This window comes from Pleurodeles waltl, chromosome 2_1 (genome assembly GCF_031143425.1).
Source record: "Pleurodeles waltl isolate 20211129_DDA chromosome 2_1, aPleWal1.hap1.20221129, whole genome shotgun sequence".
In the NCBI taxonomy this organism is placed as follows: domain Eukaryota; kingdom Metazoa; phylum Chordata; class Amphibia; order Caudata; family Salamandridae; genus Pleurodeles; species Pleurodeles waltl.
In genome coordinates, this window is record NC_090438.1 from 286,500,705 (window position 1) to 286,519,211 (window position 18,507).

The 18,507-nt window shown below is 41.7% G+C and overlaps 1 protein-coding gene across 2 annotated transcripts in view; it reads left to right on the forward strand.

Annotated features, from left to right (window-relative positions):
* PABIR2 (PABIR family member 2) overlaps positions 1-18,507 on the forward strand; it is a 217,075-nt gene that overhangs the window by 38,145 nt on the left and 160,423 nt on the right. Inside the window, exons 2-3 of one of the 2 annotated variants that reach the window (XM_069212489.1) lie at positions 2,707-2,789; positions 17,253-17,331. In XM_069212489.1, coding sequence (XP_069068590.1) covers positions 17,284-17,331 — 48 coding nt within the window. In that variant the 5' untranslated portion in view covers positions 2,707-2,789; positions 17,253-17,283. The remainder of the gene's footprint in view (positions 1-2,706; positions 2,790-17,252; positions 17,332-18,507) is intronic. The other variant, XM_069212491.1, reaches the window with a different exon arrangement.

An 18,507-nucleotide genomic window follows, 5' to 3' on the forward strand; every position in this document is an offset into this window, starting at 1 on the left:
CTGTATGCTGATGAAACGCCTTAATCTATCTCAATACTCAAGCTTTGTCACCTTTACTTCCTGCTGAATTTGATTCAACCTCACATAATCCAAGTCCTTTGGATGGACTCTGACTTGCAGAAATTAATCACTTCATTGAATTTAGTCTTCACGTGGGGAAGGTGCATTAGTGCGAGGATCTCATCGGCTCCGCATGTGGCCACTGGAAAGCAATTTTGCATTCAGCCCACAATTCATTTGGAGCAACAGCGTTCAAGAACTTATTCAAATAATCCCATGCACCTTCAAAATCTTAACTCCCTCAACTTGTGTATACCATTGCATAGCGTTCTCCCTCAGTTTTGAAAAATTGTTAACCAATGATGCATGATTGGCTCACGGTGCATGAACATATCCTCCACCTGGTACCTCTCTTAATGGGTAAGCTGGAGCTCCCTCATCTGGGGAGGCATAATGGTAGTTTCCTTTTTACTTCAGCTGCCTCTGTCGGTTTCTTTTTCGTTTCATGTTTCTTTGCCCACTTGCTTTCTAATTTCTCAAATTCACTCCATCTGTTGACAGATTTTACTAATTCAGTAATGTGCAATTGCTAATCAACCAATTACTGAGTGGATCTTCATGCACCTCAACCAGTCTCAGCGGAACGTTTACACCAACCAACCAATACCAGCACAGCACTATATGAATTAACATAACTTGCTCCTTGCAGCAGCTCTCCCTTCTTTACAATTTCTTAATGGGCACACAAGGCATCAGGTCTACATCTCAAAGCAAGTTAGAATAACAATCTTTGTCTGCTTCTTTTAAAGAAAACAAGTCTGCAACCAGAATTTTTAAGGTTTTCACACCCTCCGACTTCTCATTCAAAAATAGTTTTGCACACACAACAATGAAATCCCAATCAGCGGGAAATTACCTAATCAGTGTAGTGCCACTTTTGCGCATTGGGCTCCACCAATGCTGATCAATGTTAGTACAACCACAACATATTTGTTACTGTCCCTTTATCAGTTGTGCAATTGATGACGTAACTTCATATCCTCAGCAGACAAGAATACCATAAATCGCTTATTTATCTATCCCGGGATCTTAGACTTCTTCTTAGTCCGATAATTCTTTATCTCTGTCTTTGACGAGTGCATAAGCAGCAGCAATACAATGTCAACACATGAACAATAATTCAATAAATCACTATTGTGCAATCACAATAATCATCACATATGCGACGCATAACCCTATTAATACTCGCACCCAAAACAGTAAAATCAGCAGTTGGCAACTGCAACAGGCAACCACTTCAGGAACCGCATTCCGAAGTCTTTGAACTCTGGCTTTGGGCAATGGTCATTTATATAATTTTGCAGCACTTTTTAATTTTTGCAGTTCTTATTTTCAATTGCCTAACCGTACCTCTGCTACCAACTTTGATGAAGCTTCATTTTTATTAAAGTCCCAGAGACTATTGGGAGCCTCCAGGAATATAAAGGTCCCACACCTCTACTAGCTTTAGAGGCGGAGTCTTTGAGCCAGATTGTAAATGGGATTAAGAACTGTGCAATCCTAAATCAAGAGCATTTCATTAGGTTCGATTAGAATCGATAATGAATTTGGTTCTATTTTCAAGATTTTATTATGTCTGTATTTCATCACGTTTTATTACATAACAGAGCATATAGTGTGTCCCGTGAAGATCTAGTCCCTAATCTAATCACATTTCATGATAAATTAATTTCAGTAGAACCAGTAAAGAGTTCTCATCCGTGATGTGAAAGCATATACTTTCCTAATGAAACATCTAATTGAAAATTTTAGTAGAATCAGAAAAGAAAATAGTACAGAATGTCAGAGTGCTCTCGAGCCTCTCCACCAGTCGGTGGCAGCCTGTCTCTTAAAGAAAAAAAAGGGTTTCTCAGGGAAAGGGTTAAATCTTCATCTGTTTAGTTTGAACACACTTTTATAACATTGTATATTTCAACAAATTATAAAACTCTGGTAGATAATCCTCAGCTCTGACCAATCAGGGCTTGATGTATTCATGTCAACAGGACAGCTTTAGTCGAGATGGCATGTTTTAACAAAGAACATTATAAATACACAATACATTAAACTATTATCCAAAGTAGTAATGAAACATGCTGGTTTCTTCCCACCAATTGGTGTCAATAAGGCAAAAGCAGTCAAGGTAAGCGTGAGCTGAGCCTATTCATAAAGAAACCGTTCTAAAGATATATATTTTTTTTTTTTACATTTCAGTAATTGTTTTCATAGGTTAAATGGATCTAAAAAAGAAGTTTAACACTCTTACTGTTCATTTACTTGTTACCATAGAACATTTGTGTAGTGAAATGTTGTACTTATGACTGACACAGGCCAAAAACTAACAGAGGAAAGAAGGAAGGAAGGAAAGGAAAAATAATTAGTCTTTGCAGGCAGTTCAGTCCAAGTACATGTCGTCTTGCAAGCTTCAAATGCAAAATGATGTTTAAATGCAGTGTTTAGTTAAGGCCTACAGAGCCCTTTTGTGCTGGTTAATAATATAATGTTTTTATTCTTATCAAAAAGACTCTTATGACCCATGATGTCCCTGTTTCCTAACAATTTCTTAAAATCGAAGGAAAACCTTTTATGTATCTCAAAACTAGCATAAGCAGTACACCAGTGCTCTAGTCTGCGTGATCTTAAACAATGTTTTTTTAACTCCACTAGGTTTTCAGTTCTCATGAATCATCTGCAGGGTCTCCCGTCGCACAAGTCAGCGTCTGCTCAGCATTGGCAGTATATTTATGAAGGTAAGAAAAGGCCTTCTATAAATGAGAGCATGCACCAGTCTCCTCCATTAATGGGTTGATGAACAGTGAAAGTCTGTAACTCCTGAACAACTCAGAGGCCTGGATCTCCCACTTTTTTCCTTTTAAATGTTATTTTAACATAGCTTTGGGTGTCATCCTCGCAGGTTAAGAGGTTGACATATAAATCTTTATCCACATGAGCACATGGTCCCCACACACCAGAAATCACTTAGCCAGCTAGAGAACAACATTTGACAATGGTCTTAAAAACTACATTATGAGTAAGTGCTTCTGTATGCAGTGTTCAACCCATTTGCAATAGCTTGCATCAGCTATTATGAGGTTATCGTTTTCTAGCATGGGTATTTCTAGCAAACTGCATCTATATTGTGACCTATACTCACTGTTTTTAGGTCGCAGCACAACAGACAGGGCAGCTGTCTGATTTGCTAAAGACATCTTGGGGGCATTGAGAAAGCTGACCTAGGAATGCATTCTGCCCATTGCTTTGGGGTTTGTAATTCAAATTTTCTTGCTTTCCATTTGCTGCCTTCATTTGTTTTAAGCTCTCCAGCTTGAGTTTTGTGCCTTACCTTGTCCATATCTTATTTACAGTATCCTTCGGAGTGCTCCCACTCTGTAAACAGGCCTGTAAAATAATGTTCTTATCTTGTCACATTTGCTGTGCGTTCAAAAACAGAGGTCAGATGTCAGGTGCTGTCTTGCAGGGGCGGTTGTTTACTTTTCTTTCTCTGACTTAAAATCAAGAGGATTTATGTGCCAGTGTTGCTGGATACCGGATGTAGGGAAGTGTTTTTTTTTTTTTTTTTTTTTTTTTTTGTGTGTGTGCGCTCCCCTCCCTCCCCCCTTCCCCCCCCCCCCCCCGCCAGCACACAACAACATTTAAATGAACTGTGCATTTATTTCAGAATATATCAGAATTAGGAATACTAGTGAAGCACATTTTTGTTATTTCTGAAGTGTGTTGGAAACAAATACTTAAATATGGCCAAAACAAATCTTTGTACTAGGTGATGCAATTGCCACACATTTTTGTCTGTGCACTGTATAGGTTTATTAGCAAAACTGTATTTCTATGTGAATGTAAGTCATTACAATTGAAAATGTGTTTTCTGTAGTGGCAGTGTTATACCACACCAAGAATATTGCACTCAATGCCACTCCACTCCACTCTGCACCACTCCACGCCACTGCGCTCTCTCTACACTCTATGCCTTTGAACTCTTCGCCACTGCACTCTACAGTACTCCAGTCTAGGACACCCCAATCTACTCTGCGCAACGCCACTCTGCAAACACTGCACTCTATGCCCCTACACTATACGCCCCTACACTGTATACCAATACATTTGAACTTGATGCACTTTACTCCGTAACACCCAACTCTATGCCCATGTACGTTACGCCAATCCACTGTACCCCACTGTAATCCTCTCTGCATTCATTGCACTCTATGCCACTGTACTCTACTCCACTATACTCTACGCCATTACGCTCTATGCCAGTCCACTGTACTCTGACATTCAAGCGACTCCACATTATTGCACTCCAATGCACAACGTTCTCTGCCACTCCACTCTACTTCACCATTCTGCTCTGCGACACTCCACAGCGCTCTCCTCTATGCCACTAACTTTTAGCCACGTGGAGCAGCATCCATGCTGGTGTACAACATTACTGAACTACATTGGCAAAGCCGATAGCTCTTGTATAGGCGAAACCTATTGGCTTTGCCAATGCGTGTTATTAGTTGTGATCTGTATACCCAGAGCAGATTGTTGTCATGGACTAGGGCAGTTACCTGTAATTTACTGTACACAAATAGCAGTTGATCCTTACACAGAGTTCATAACTCCTTGATTTGTATTTTCTGCAGGCTTCAATGCCCATAGGTCAGAGACTAATAATCTTTCTGGGCCTTTCGCTCATGTTTTTCTAATTCTGGTGACTTTTAAAAATAGACCATTGCTAAATTAGTTGATCCGGGAATGCTAGTACCTATTCTTCCGCAGTGCCAGTCCTTAATGAAGTCTGCTGTGGTGATCAGAAATTATTCTTAACTGGCAGCGATAATGTTTTACTACCCTCCGTCTTTGAGTTGGAAGACTACAAAGAAGATTTTCACCTGTCGAGTTGTCAAGTGTTCAAATGCCCTGTCATCCAACAATATAACTATCTGCAGTCACTGTACAGCTATGTAATCCATCTAAACATACGACCGGATCCTGTCTCCGCTGAAGTACACATTAGTAGCCTTGTTGGACTGTTTTTGAGGCGGCGTCTAGCAGTCATTGAAGGCCCGCTCCAGCGTTAGCAAGGGAGCCGGACTTTAATTGCCTGTGTAGCCCAGCTACGAAGGCTATACATCTAGTAGAACATTCTGCCAAAAGAGGGCAGAATGTTCTAATTTAAAAAAACAAAGTCCTCACAGAGCTGACAGGCCTTTGTTCACAGCTAGTGCTGTGAACACGGAACATTGGAAGGTTGGGGCTCCGGGCTTTTACCAGTCAGTAAAAGCCCTGAGCATTCTATTGTCTCCAATGGAGCTTGCAACATTCCAGTGTTCTGATATAGCCTTAGAACCCGCCGTAGCGGGCTCTACCGGCTATTAAAGGCCCGCTCCCCGCGTTCGGCGAGGGCATTTAACAAGGGAGAGGGACTTTAATAGCCGGTAGAGCCCGCTACGGCGGGTTCTAAGGCTATTAGAACATTCTGCCACACAGGGCAGAATGTTCTATTAAAAAAAAAAAAAAGTTCACGGAGCCCGAGGGGATTTAAATCCCCTCGGGCTCCGTGAGGCTTTGTTCACAGCTGTTGCTGTGCACAAAGCGAACATTGGAATGTTGGCGCTGCGGGCTTTTACCAGCCAGTAAAAGCCCGCAGCACTCCATTGTTTTCAATGGAGCCCCCAGCATTCCAATGTTCTAATATATGGGTAGTTGGCAACTCTGCTCGAGCAGTTCAATTTGTATTGTCTCTGGTTTTGAAACTCATGGTCTTTAAATGTAACAGTCGCACAAAAACTGTAGGAAGCCTCAGGATTTTTGTGATGCTTTACCTGAGAATGTGATTTTTCCCCCAGCCCACATTCCAAAAAAAGCCCCTTTTTCAGTGGACACTTATTTTAATTGATGCCGTACTTCTCAGCTCGTACTTAACTCCAGCCCCAGATTATTGATGTGATATGTTTGGGTTTTCATTAGGTTGCCTCTCAACTCTGATTCCTCTGCCTTCCATCAAACGTATGCCAGTTTAACTTCATACTGCCAAATGAATAAGCCCAGTTTGTAACAGTTGTCCTTCTGGACCTCTAAGGATCCCTCTTAGGAGTGCATTTCTGAATTATTTATTTATTTAGTCACAGAGTTCAGGATTATTCCTTGAAGGCAAAGATTGTTTTCGGGAAAACCTTATGTCTCTAAATTCAAGCATGCATAATTTATTCCACGTGGAGAATTCTGCATGAGCAAATGAGAAGAAAATCCATATTTGGACAGATTTCGTTTTTCATTTTGAGTACGTCTTTTTCTCAGTGGGGAAATATTTACCCCTACAACTGCATTAAATAGGAAGGGATTCCGCCTCGGTTAATAACCTGAGTTGTTGTTTATTCTTACTGTTCACAGAAGCAAGCAAGAGTGAATTTCCATAGTGGGTATATCAATCCATATTTGACACTCCACTCCTTGATTGATGGTTCCCTGCTAAGTTAACCCCTTCGCTGCCAGGCCTTTTCCCCCCTCCTGTGCCATGCCTTTTTTTGGCTATTTGGGGCAGTTCGCGCTTAGGCCCTCATAACTTTTTGTCCACATAAGCTAGCCAAGCCAAATTTGCGTCCTTTTTTTCCCAACATCCTAGGGATTCTAGAGGTACCCAGACTTTGTGGGTTCCCCTGAAGGAGGGCAAGAAATTAGTCAAAATACAGTTAAAATTTCGTTTTTTTTTGTTTTTTTTTAATGGGAAAAAGTGGCTGCAGAAGAAGGCTTGCGTTTTTTTTTCCCTTGAAAATGCATCAACAAAGGGTTTGCAGTGCTAAAATAACCAGCTTTCGGGAACAGGCAAACTTGAATCAGAAAACCCAATTTTTCAACACAAATTTGGCATTTTACTGAGACATACCCCATTTTTACAATTTTTTTGTGCTTTCAGCCTCCTTCCAGTCAGTGACAGAAATGGGCGTGAAACCAATGCTGGATCCCAGAAACCTAAACATGAAAAGTAGACAAAATTCTGAATTCAGCAAGGGGTCATTTGTGTAGATCCTACAAGGGTTTCCTACAGAAAATAACAACTGAAAAAGAAAAATATTGAAATTGAGGTGAAAAAAACGGCAATGTTTCTCTACGTTTTACTCTGTAACTTTTTCCTGCAATGTCAGATTTTTTAAAGCAATATACCGTTACGTCTGCTGGACTCTTCTAGTTGCGGGGATATATAGGGCTTGTAGGTTCATCAAGAACCCTAGGTACCCAGAGCCAATAAATGAGCTGCACCCTGCAGTGCGTTTTCATTCTATACCGGGTATACAGCAATTCATTTGCTGAAATATAAAGAGTGAAAAATAGCTATCAAGAAAACCTTTGTATTTCCAAAATGGGCACAAGATAAGGTGTTGAGGAGCATTGGTTATTTGCACATCTCTGAATTCCGGGGTGACCATACTAGCATGTGAATTACAGGGCATTTCTCAAATAGACGTCTTTTTTACACACTCTCTTATATTTGGAAGGAAAAAATGTAGGGAAAGACCAGGGGCAATAACACTTGTTTTGCTATTCTATGTTCCCCCCAAGTCTCCCGATAAAAATTATACCTCACTTGTGTGGGTAGGCCTAGCGCCCACGAAAGGAAATGGCCCAAAACACGTGGACACCTCGCATTTTTTCACAGAAAACAGAGGTGTTTTTTGCAAAGTGCCTACCTGTGGATTTTGGCCTCTAGCTCAGACGGCCCATGGGGGAGGGGGGTGGCAGAAATGGCCTAAAATAAATTTGCTCCCCCACCCGGGAGCGACCCTTGCCTGCGGGGTCGCACCCCCTGTGCGCAAAAAAAAAAAAATCCCCGTTGCCTAGTGGTTTCTGCCCCCCTTGGGGGCAGATTGGCCTCATCAAAATAGGCCAATCTGCCTAAAATGGCCTAAATATAATTTGCCCCCTTGGGGAGCGACCCTTGCCTAAGGGGTCGCTCCCCACCTAAAAAAAAAAAAAAAAAAAGGATCCCTGGTGCCTAGAAGTTTCTGCCCCCAATAATAGGCCGATCTGCCCCCGGGGCGGCAGAAAAGGCCTTTCAAAAAATTCCCCCATTGGGAGCGACCCTTGCCCAAGGGGTCGCTCCCTTATGGCAATTTCAACAACAACAAAAAATCCCTGGTGTCTAATGGGCGTTTCAAAAGCCGAATTGCAAGCAATCCGGCTTTTGAAACGCTCAGAGAGACTTCAAAGGGAAGGAAATACATTTCCTTCCCTTTTGAAGCCTCTCTGGGACTCCCCCACGTGATCGAAAGAGAAATGCAAAGCATTTCTCTTTCGATCGCGCTCCAGCACGATGTGGGAGGCCCTGTGACAAATCAGCGTGCGCTGACGTCACAGGGGGGTGGGGGGGTCGGGGTGGAAGGGGAGCGCCTTCCCCTTCCATCCCTGCCTTGGGGGGGGGGGGGGAAGCACAGGGGGGGAGCGCTAGCTCTCCCCCCCCCCCTCCCCCCCCCCCCCCCCCCAGTTCCCGGTTGCAGGACGAGGTGACCTCGTCCAAGGCACCCGGGAACCAGTGCCTTGGATGAGGTGACCTCGTCCAAGGCACCCGAAAGGTTAATTGAGTTGGGAGTTTATTTTTGTTTTTAAAGCCCTTCAACTAGGACTCTCATAAAGCTTACTAGCTATAGATAATGAAAAATGTTTTGTTACAGACTTGGAACCTTTAAATCCTTTTTCCTTTTTTCAATTTTTTATTTTTTATTTTATCAACAATGAACAAGTAAAGTAGTAGTACTGGGTCCTGCTGTGCTTGTGCATCAACTCTAAAAACTGCCTGTTCTCTTGGATTATAAGGACAGGGTCAATGTAAAATAAAGTTCTGGTGGTGTAGTTTGGGATGACTTACTTCAGACCCTCCTTTATCCTGTTTGAAATTTTAGCACTGGAAGTAGAGGTGTATTTTTTTTTTTTTTTTTTTTTTTTTTTTTAATATATATATATATATATTTTTTTTCATATGTATATAACCAGGTTGTCTATTTTTTTTTTTTTCTTCTTCAAAGGAATCATTTGGTATAGTTGTCTATATTTTATTGATAATATCCTTATTCTAGGTAAATATGTTATTTTAATCACGCAGAGTGTTTCCACTTTCATTATGAACTCCTCAGTTGATTTTTATATTGGTGAAAGCAATCTCCTCTCTATCTGATAATAGGAAAAGCATAATCTCATTTGAAGTTATGATTGATGACCATAGTGCATATATGGCAACCCTTCAGTTGGTGGTACTGTCGGTGTATTTGGATGTAGGAGGTACCGGGCCCCTAACCCTCTTGGTGGTATTAAGATTGTCATCTATGGGGCACTGATTAACATGCATGCTTGAAAGTGAGTAATGGTTCTCTAAAGTGATTCTCTTAATTGTTGGTAGTATTTACCCAATAGATTTAGTTGGGTTCTTTGGCCTCATGCCCCGAGGTGCCTCATGTGGGCAGAGTTATGTGAAGTCAGGATCTCAATTGGGTATCCTAATTTTCCAGAACACAGTAATAGATTTTAATGATTTCCATGATTTTTTTTTTTGATTTTTTTTTTTTTTTTGTTCCTCCCTTTTTCCTTTGGTTACCTGTCCAGTCTTTTATTACAGCACCTGAAATTCTGTTCAGGTGTTATAAAAGAAAATTGGATTGTTGTGTGTGTGTTTTTTTTTTTTTTTTGTTGTTTTTTTTTTTTAAAAGAACAATTCAGCACCTAGTTGCATGTAGATGTTTAGCCTAAGATTTTTGGCATTATGGGAGGTTCTTTCAGAGTGGAAAAGATTGCACTGGCCAAATTGGGTTAAAGAGTATTTTGTGTGGATAAAAGGAGGCCTCCGCAGACCTGGCCAGATTATAGTAGCTATTGAACGCTTGCCATTTGAAGAGTGATAAGGCCAAGTACATCCAGAGGAGGATTAACCTGACAAAAAGGCAGTGTTTCACTCAATGGTGAGAGAATATTCCTTTTATTATGTGTGTGAAAGAAAGATCAAGCATTTTCAGATTTAAAAAATATATATATTTTTCTTACATCGAGCAGGTGTAACTTGGCAGCAGTTATCAAGACTTAGATCTCCACATAAAAGTATGAACCTGATTTCTACTAATGTGGGGAAGAGATATTGCAAGGGGGTCAACTGTCGATTAAGAGGTTGCGTATGCACTGCTCTGGGTCACAATCTGTGCTACATTACGTCCTCAACATAGCATGATTGTCGTGTGTGCTGAGGCAAACAAAAGCATCAATAATACCAGTCGCTCTCTTGATGGGTATATTTGGGCAGGTGATATTCCAGTCCAAACAATGGGTAACTACCAAATTTTACTAGGGCTTCCTGTGTCTTTCAGAGGACAATTTTGCGTGTAAGTGGGGTTTTGTATTCCTGCCAAAATGTTTGGAGAATCACTACTGAAGTACTGCTGTAGATTTGCACTCCATTAGGTGTTATAAATGTCATTTCAGACACATTAACATAAAGATTTATCCCTCAATGGAGAAAATGTGAATTCTTTAAGAAAATAATTTACTTTGAAGCGCAAGACATTGTCCATGTAAACTACAGTTATGTCTGAATCTATATATAATACCCATTACAGCATCATAAGCATACAAACATTGTGTACGCCCTTCTTATACGATTAAGTCATAGTCCATGCATGGACTCTTCATTACATGTCCAGGGTGCCCAGGTCAATCCAGTGATCAATGAGATTTTGAACGCTTCTCTGGCCGATGCTGAGGCCCCGACAGACTGGAAACTTGCTGTCGTCAAACTGCTTCAGAAAAAAACAGTTGATAGACCCATCAAACCTTTGCACCATTCCATTGCTCCCTGCTTTTGGTAAAATCATCCAAAAATTGGTATATAGCCTATTAACGATTTTTTTTTTTGGAAGAGGCTTATATTCTCCATCCTTGACAGTCTGGCTCCCAACCCCACCCCCCTGCCCCCCCCATGCACTCCACAGAGTCGGCTTTGTTGGAAGTGGCAGACACTGTAAGTTAACTTTAGATGCTGGAAAAATGCAGTGCTGGTTTTACCAGGCCTATCAGCTGTGTTAGATTCCATCTCCCATGACATTCTGCTGCAACTTAATAAAAACTGTGGCATGTCACATCTTGCCTTGGCCTGGTTCAAATCGTGCCTATCAGATCACAGAAAAACTGTTGTACTTGGACCATTTCTATCCTCTTAAAAGAAAATGGTCACCTCAGAAATAGCGCAGGGCTCATCACTCCCTGCATCATTTATTTAACATATATATGTATATATATATGGCCCCTCTAATTTCGTTGATCACCTTCTTTGAGATTGAAACTACATCATGCGCTGATAATACTCAGCTGATCCTCGCCTTGGATAATGCATTGATCGGCTCTGAGCTTAAATTCAAACATTGTCTAACTGAAGTTATCCAGTGGATGCAATCCAACCATTTAAACTGTAACACCGACAAGACTGAGATCATGCTGCTGGGTGAGCCCAAGTCTTTTGACCCACTGTTATAGTGGATGAACTCTGCAACTCCCCCACCTGCTACAGTTGAGGTACTAAAAAACCTAGGAGTGAAATTTGATGCTTCTTTATCCTTACGTTCACAAGCTCTTGCAGTGGTAGGGACATGTTTTAATTTATTCACATCTCAGAAAACAATCTTTGATTACCTCCCACTTGTTACAAAAAGACAGAGGCCTTTGTTGTAATAACGTCTGAATTGGACTGCTGCAATAGTCTGTATGCAGGTACCACCAAACAAACCATCCAGAAATTGCAGATGGTACAGCATGACATTGCCAGGCTTGTGTTGAAATTGCCTCAGTGGTCATTGGCCTCAGCGGCTCTCAAAACTTTACACTGGTTGCCAGTGCATAAGGGGGTTCTTTACAGAATTCTTCTATTTTTCGTTCAGAGTGCATTAGGGCCAAAATATCTAACTTCCAGATTCTCCCACTACACCACCAATCGGACCCCGAGGTCCTCATCTGCCAATCTTCCTAAGCCCCCTACTTTCAGGCTCAAAACCGGAAAAGGCAGATCCTTTGCTGTCCTAGGGACTACAGCTTGGAATCCACTTTCCCAACCACTTGAGATTAATTGAATTGGAATCCATATTTAGAACACAGATGAAGACTTGGATTTTCACTGCCTCCGATTCATTGTGCTGCATTTGATGATTCTTATACACCCTCCCCACTGGTCATTGATGCGTCATAATTCCTTGCTTTTCCGCATAGCCCCATAATGATCCTTTGGGAATCGCAGTTGTGCTGTATAAATGCTGTATTCATATCCCCTTACTTCTTTGTGACACCTCTGGCTTTGAACACCAGTTTTTCCATTGTGGCACAGAAGGCAAAAGTCCCTAACCCATTCCTGTAGTGGCTGGGCTTGTTCTCCTCTCCAGTGCCTGGCCAGGTCTCAGCCACCAAGTAGGCCACATCAATGAATGTATGAGTGACTCGGTAACCCTTCTCCCCCATTGTATCCATGATCCAGCAGTATTATTTTGGAGTCTAGAGCTATCAACCTTCCTAATTCCCACCCAGCCATTCTGTTGACTTGCTGCCAGTATACGTGCACGATTGGGCATTTCCAAATTACATGATATAGGGAGCCCAGAGAGTGGCGGCACTGGAGACATTGAGTCTGCCAGGAACGCCCCATGCGCCAAAGTCGCGATGGATCTGATGGAATGTAAGTATTTAGATTGTATGAGGCAAAAACGCATGGAGCTAGCAGTCTAGGAGCAATTTTTCCCTCGGTCCTGTCCTCTTTGTCAAGGGCACTAGCATCCACTTCCTACCTTTATCCTGTGTGTTGTCATGGGATGGGGGGGGTTGCGGGGGGGGGGGGGAGAGCTGGCATTATGGTGACCAGGGATTTATATATGCCTCCTAGGACATGAAAAATCTACTTAACCACTCGCTATGGTGAGTCATATTTCAGGTCGAGCGAATTTTTTTTTTTTTTTTTTTTTTTTTTTTTTTTTTTTTTTAGAACTTGCTCGCTTCTTCTGGCGAGTTGGAAAGAACAGATGTTCTGTTCAGTCAGAAACTGAATTGGCAATCAAGATGCCTTTAAATCTTATTCTTGTCACATTGTCTCTGTGTTCAGAGATAGAGGTCAAAAGTCAGTTTGCCTTCTTGCAATGCAATTGCTTTTCCTGCTGACTGCAGAGCTCCAGGATTTTGTAAGGTGAACTGTCGGACCTGTGTGAAATGAAAGGCTATTAGTATCAGGTTTTTCCTAACACAACATTTATATAACTAAGTCAACTTTAGAAACATTTCAAAATATATTTCAGTAGCTGTCAAAGACAGTTTTTTTGTACTTCTGTGTGATGAGAAAAGCCATAGCGCTTTACTTGCTGATTTGCAAATTAATTTTTTGAAACCCAATTTTCACAGATTATTGTTAATGCACTATATAGTTTTATAAGGAAAGCTGCAATTTAGTGGGAATGTTTTTGGACATTTCTTGGAAACTTACTGTCTGTAAATGGCAGTGCGCTCCCACATCATGCTTTAGTAAAATAGTTATTAAAAGTGAGTGTTAAGACATAATCTGAGAAACACTCCTGCCCTGATGGCAGTGCTTTTAGTAAACTAAGAGGTGAGTGATGGATCTTGTGTTCCCCTATATGTGGGCTAGATTTATTATACATGGAGCAAAAGTTTTGTATATATTTTAATCAAACAAAAGGATTTTTTTTTTTTAGAGCAGAAATGCTGAACTCGCATATTTGAAGGTGTACTCGTATGTTAGAATGAATAAAACAAGGCAACTCTGTAAAATACAATATTTATCTAGGATCACACAATTTTGAGACCTATTTCCGGATCAAGTACATTACCATTAGGTCGTAGATTATTCAAACTACTCGACCTGCAGGTCTAGTAAAAAAAAGAAATGAATGATTTTTCGAGGCCTGCCTCCCCTTCCCAAGTCTCTGTTACCAATTTGCATTCTATGGGTTGAAATCCAGGCGAATGTTTAGTTTCTCCTTATAGACTTCCAGAGTGTGCCACAGTTGGAGATACTTAGAGGAATGTAAATGAAATTCAGTAGTTGTTTCCTTGAATTATCTTGGGTAACACCCCCCATCCCCTCACTCCCCCACAAATCTTTCAACATAGTTATTCCTGAGAGGTCCCACGAACGGAGCCCTGTTAGGCCTGCTGCTGCCAGCCATGTCCTGTGCCAGAAGATTGTTGCCCCGTGAGGGTACTAAATCATTTCATATGTTGAGGGCTGCATATTGGCATCCGATAGGGACTCGGGTGACTGGTGGTGGTGGGGCTTACTGTACAGCAGTTGCAGTATATCATATGGGTGTAGCAGCTCCAGTTCCAGCCTGTTAACAGGGTTACCTATCTCTACTCGGAGCCAGTCATTAATGTTGACCAGCTGTGAGGCCCAGTAAAATAGTTTAACTCCAGCCCAACGTTACTCCACCTCAAATCAGGAGAACTAACACATCTCAAAGGAAACCCTGGGTATCTTCCCTGTCCAAAGGAAACTAGTAATTTTTTACTGTAAATTTGCCAGTGCTGCCAGGGTCTCTGAATGAAGAGGAACATATTGTCTGAATACAAAGAGATGGGATCTTCAGCTCCTCCCGTAACCCAAAGGTGCTAAGCCAAGCGTCCACCAGGCTGAGCCCCACCAGAGGCTCCATCACAAGAGTAAACTGTGGGCGGGAAATTGGGAAACACTGCCAGATGCCCCTTTCGAAGGGAATTCCTGCAAGAGGGCTGTGTTCACTCGAACGTGGGCCCATCCTTCTGTGTACGACATAGACACCCACTTTCAAAACCTAGGTCCAATTCTCATTTTGTGGAGGAATGCCAGGAAATGGGGGCCAGTGCACAGTATTGAAGGCCTGTTCTATGTCCACCTTTAGAGTGCAGCATCTGCCAACAGTCCATCAGCACGACCTAATGCCATGTACATGTGACAAGAGTTGTAAATTATTGATTGAGAAGTCCTTGAGGGATCTGAAGGTTGTTTGTTCTTTGTTGGGTTGTCTTTAAACTGGTGTTGACCTGAGCAAGGTGATGAGATTGCCAAAGCATTCTATTGAGTTTAGAAAAATATATATATATATATTTTTTTTTTTGCAGTGGGTGCTTGTTGATGTTGAGAAGACATGATCAAGCATGTGGCCTTTTTGAGTGGGTTTGTTAGGTGCATGATACATCATGTTGAACTTGTTGATGCGATTGAGAAGTGTCTCTCGTCTTTCTTACGTACAACTTGTCTTGGAGGTTGGTATGGTATCAATTTTTTTTTTTATTTTTTATTTAATAAAGTGTTCTCATGTCCTAAGAGTAAGACACCACTAAACAAAGATTTTTGATCGGAGTTGCAGCAATGCAACTAGTTGATCCTGATTTGCTTACATGTTTTGTATTCATAGCATATGTGACTGTGGATACATATGCTGTGCTTGTTCCTGCCATCTAGTGCAAGCTTTTCTTAGAAGAAGTCTTCCGAGTCATGAGGCCTATCCCAAATACTCCCCTTCCCTTCCCCCCCCCCACCAAACAAAAATGCATCCAGCCTGCTGCTGCAACTTCTACCACCTTCATGTGCACCACTGCCCTGCAGCACTTAGACACCGAAGTGAGGCCTCTGAGCTGAATACTGACTCAATCAAAGCCCTTTATCCTCTACCCTGAATAGACAATTTGTAGTGTGAAAAGCCTTCCTCAGCCCTCAAAGATTGCAGGCGTTCCAACAACTGCTGCTTCTTTTTCAACCCCTCAGTCTTATTTCGGTTCATATGTGCCCATTTCAGGAATGCCTCTCCAATCATTGGCCCCAAGCGGAGGGTCACATAAATGATCTTGTGTTAGTAAAAACCTGCACCCATCACTCTCTGCAGATGGGGAAACAGAAACAATTTGTTGTTTTGCAGTCTCTGTTCTGCAGGTGACCATCACCACAAATGCATCCCTAGCTGGCTGAGGGGCACATCTAAACATGACAGTCCACGGTTTGTGACCATGTCATCTATGTGGTCCCCACATCAACCACTTGGAGCTGTTTACCTTTCCACGAGCTCCCAAGGCATTTCTCCTTCAGAGCCAAAGCAAGATAGTCCTGGTACATACTGGCAACATGACTCCCATGTTCTCTCTGCAGAAGTCGGGAGGCATCCGCTCCTATCCCCTGTCAGTCCTAGTCCAGCTGTTTTGGGCTAGGCTATCCATCTCACCGGGTTTGTCTCCTAGGAGAACAGTAACCAGGGTGGACCTGGTAACTGACTGGATGCAACAAGAAGTCCACGAGTGGAAAACTTCACCTGCAAGACCTGCTCTCCTCCTTCCTCATGTGAGGCCCGCCCAGGCGTAGATCTGTTTCCTACAGCAGAAAATGCCAAATGCCATGTCTTCGCCGCCAGGTTTCCACACCCCCAATCCCTAGTCCATGTACTGTGAACTGGTTGGTCATGAGTCTTTGCCTGTGATTTTCCACCTCTCCCACTAATTCTATATATGGTCAGGAATTTAAGCAAACCTCCGTCATCCTGGTGACTCTGACATGAAACAGACAACCCTGATTCTCCACCCTGCTTGAGATGTCCATTGTCCAGCACGGGAAACTTCCCAGCTGGCCAAACCTTCTCAGTCAAAATCACAGCACTGTCAGGCACACACCACAGGCAGCACATCCTAGCAATTTGGTTCCTGAAGTCCTAGTTTGTTGGTAGAGGTGCTACAAGAGAATCAAAGAGGCTTGTGGACCCACTACACGCACCTGCTACACTACTAAGTAGAAACGTTCTGTGCATTACTGTACCTTAAACCCCATTAATTCACTTACCCTTAAGTGGATTTTGTTATGTGTTATCACCTGCACCTTCACAAGTCTGGTTAGATTTTACTTTTATCAGGCTACTACTAGTAGCTATTGCAGCATACAATCAAAACCGAGAACACTCTTCTTGTTTTAAATTCCTTGTGATCAGAGCCTTCATGGAGAGCCTCAAATGGGTAATCCCACCAAGGGTAGCCCCTTCCCCAATCTGGAATTTTAACATTGGCCTCACCAGACTAATGGGACACTGCTCCAATGCATCTAATCAAGTGAGAGCAACATTGATGAATGTTAGTGTTCAATGAGAGTCTACAGTAAAAGCGAGTAAATGTACAAATTTGTGTATCTTCAGACGCGTGTTAATAATGTATATTATTTTCTATTTCAGTGAAAATTCCTAAGGACTTCTGTCTTATGCAATGCGGACTCGCCGGAACAGTGCACCCGTAATGAACCACAATAATCCGGTAAGTAAAGCTAATGTTCAAATTTTGTACAGCTTGCCTAAATAATTTTAGACTCTGACGAAAGAAAAGGAATGAACAGTGTGGGTTCTTAAACAAGAGTGCAATCTTCTTTGTCGTCTTTTTTTTTTTTTTTTTTTTGTACTTTTGGTTGAGGTGTTTTTTACAGATACGTGTTGCAAACGAACAAGGAGTGTTTTTTTATTTTTTTTTATGTTTTTTTGTCCAATGAAAATGGTTTTTGGTGGAGTGACAGCAAGCTGGCTGTGAGAGCTGGTATACTTTGGGAACGTGAATTGTTTTCTATGACTTTGCTTGTATAGTTCGAATGCCCCTTCCACTTACTGAAAATGTAGCTCACTGGATTGAAAGTAGGAGTTCAGAAGGGCGGGGTAGGGCTCAGCCTGCTTGTTTTAGATTATATTTTCATTTCTTGTTGTGGCATATAGCGGGCCTTACTGTTAGGAGATTTTGTCCCACTAATCTCACCCCACGCTGTTCCTTAACATTGGAAATATTCTACTTAGTATCCTACCTAGTTCTAGGTTAATTAACAAGGAGAGTCTTTTGTGGTAGTATGTGTTAGCATTGTATTTTAACACTTCTGCAGTGTAACATCTGCAATGTTACTACCAGTGTGTGATGACTTCTGAAGACTGTTATCAGGCAAGGGAATGTTAAAGCAAGGGAGTGTTATCCACCTCACCGTTATTTTATATATTATGTATGTTCTGAAGGCCTGTTATTCAATTCTTCTGGTACTGGAGAGAAATTGAGTGCCACTAAACCAATCTTGAAATTGTTAGTCTAGTTACATACCAGTTATCTTCATTCACCAATCTCCAAACTTAATATTGATTCTGGGGTACTGAAGAACACATCAGTGGCAATTCTCTTTATTATATCACTGAAGAGTGAGTCTTGAGTCCATGCCTTTCTCATATTTCTTTGTTGTAAAAGTTGTTACAAGCAACTTTTGTCATTCGTGGTTAACTTAAACAAGCTTCCCCCCCTTTATAGCCAGCTCCCTTTTGTTGAATGGCAGACGCTAGCTTGAAACTTCATTGCCAAAAGGTTTAACAATGACTGACATTTTTTCTACCAACAATGTAACAGGGCTCAGATATTTGCCCTTCCTATCTTATTTTCTACTTGGCAGATGCTGTTTGTAGGATACCT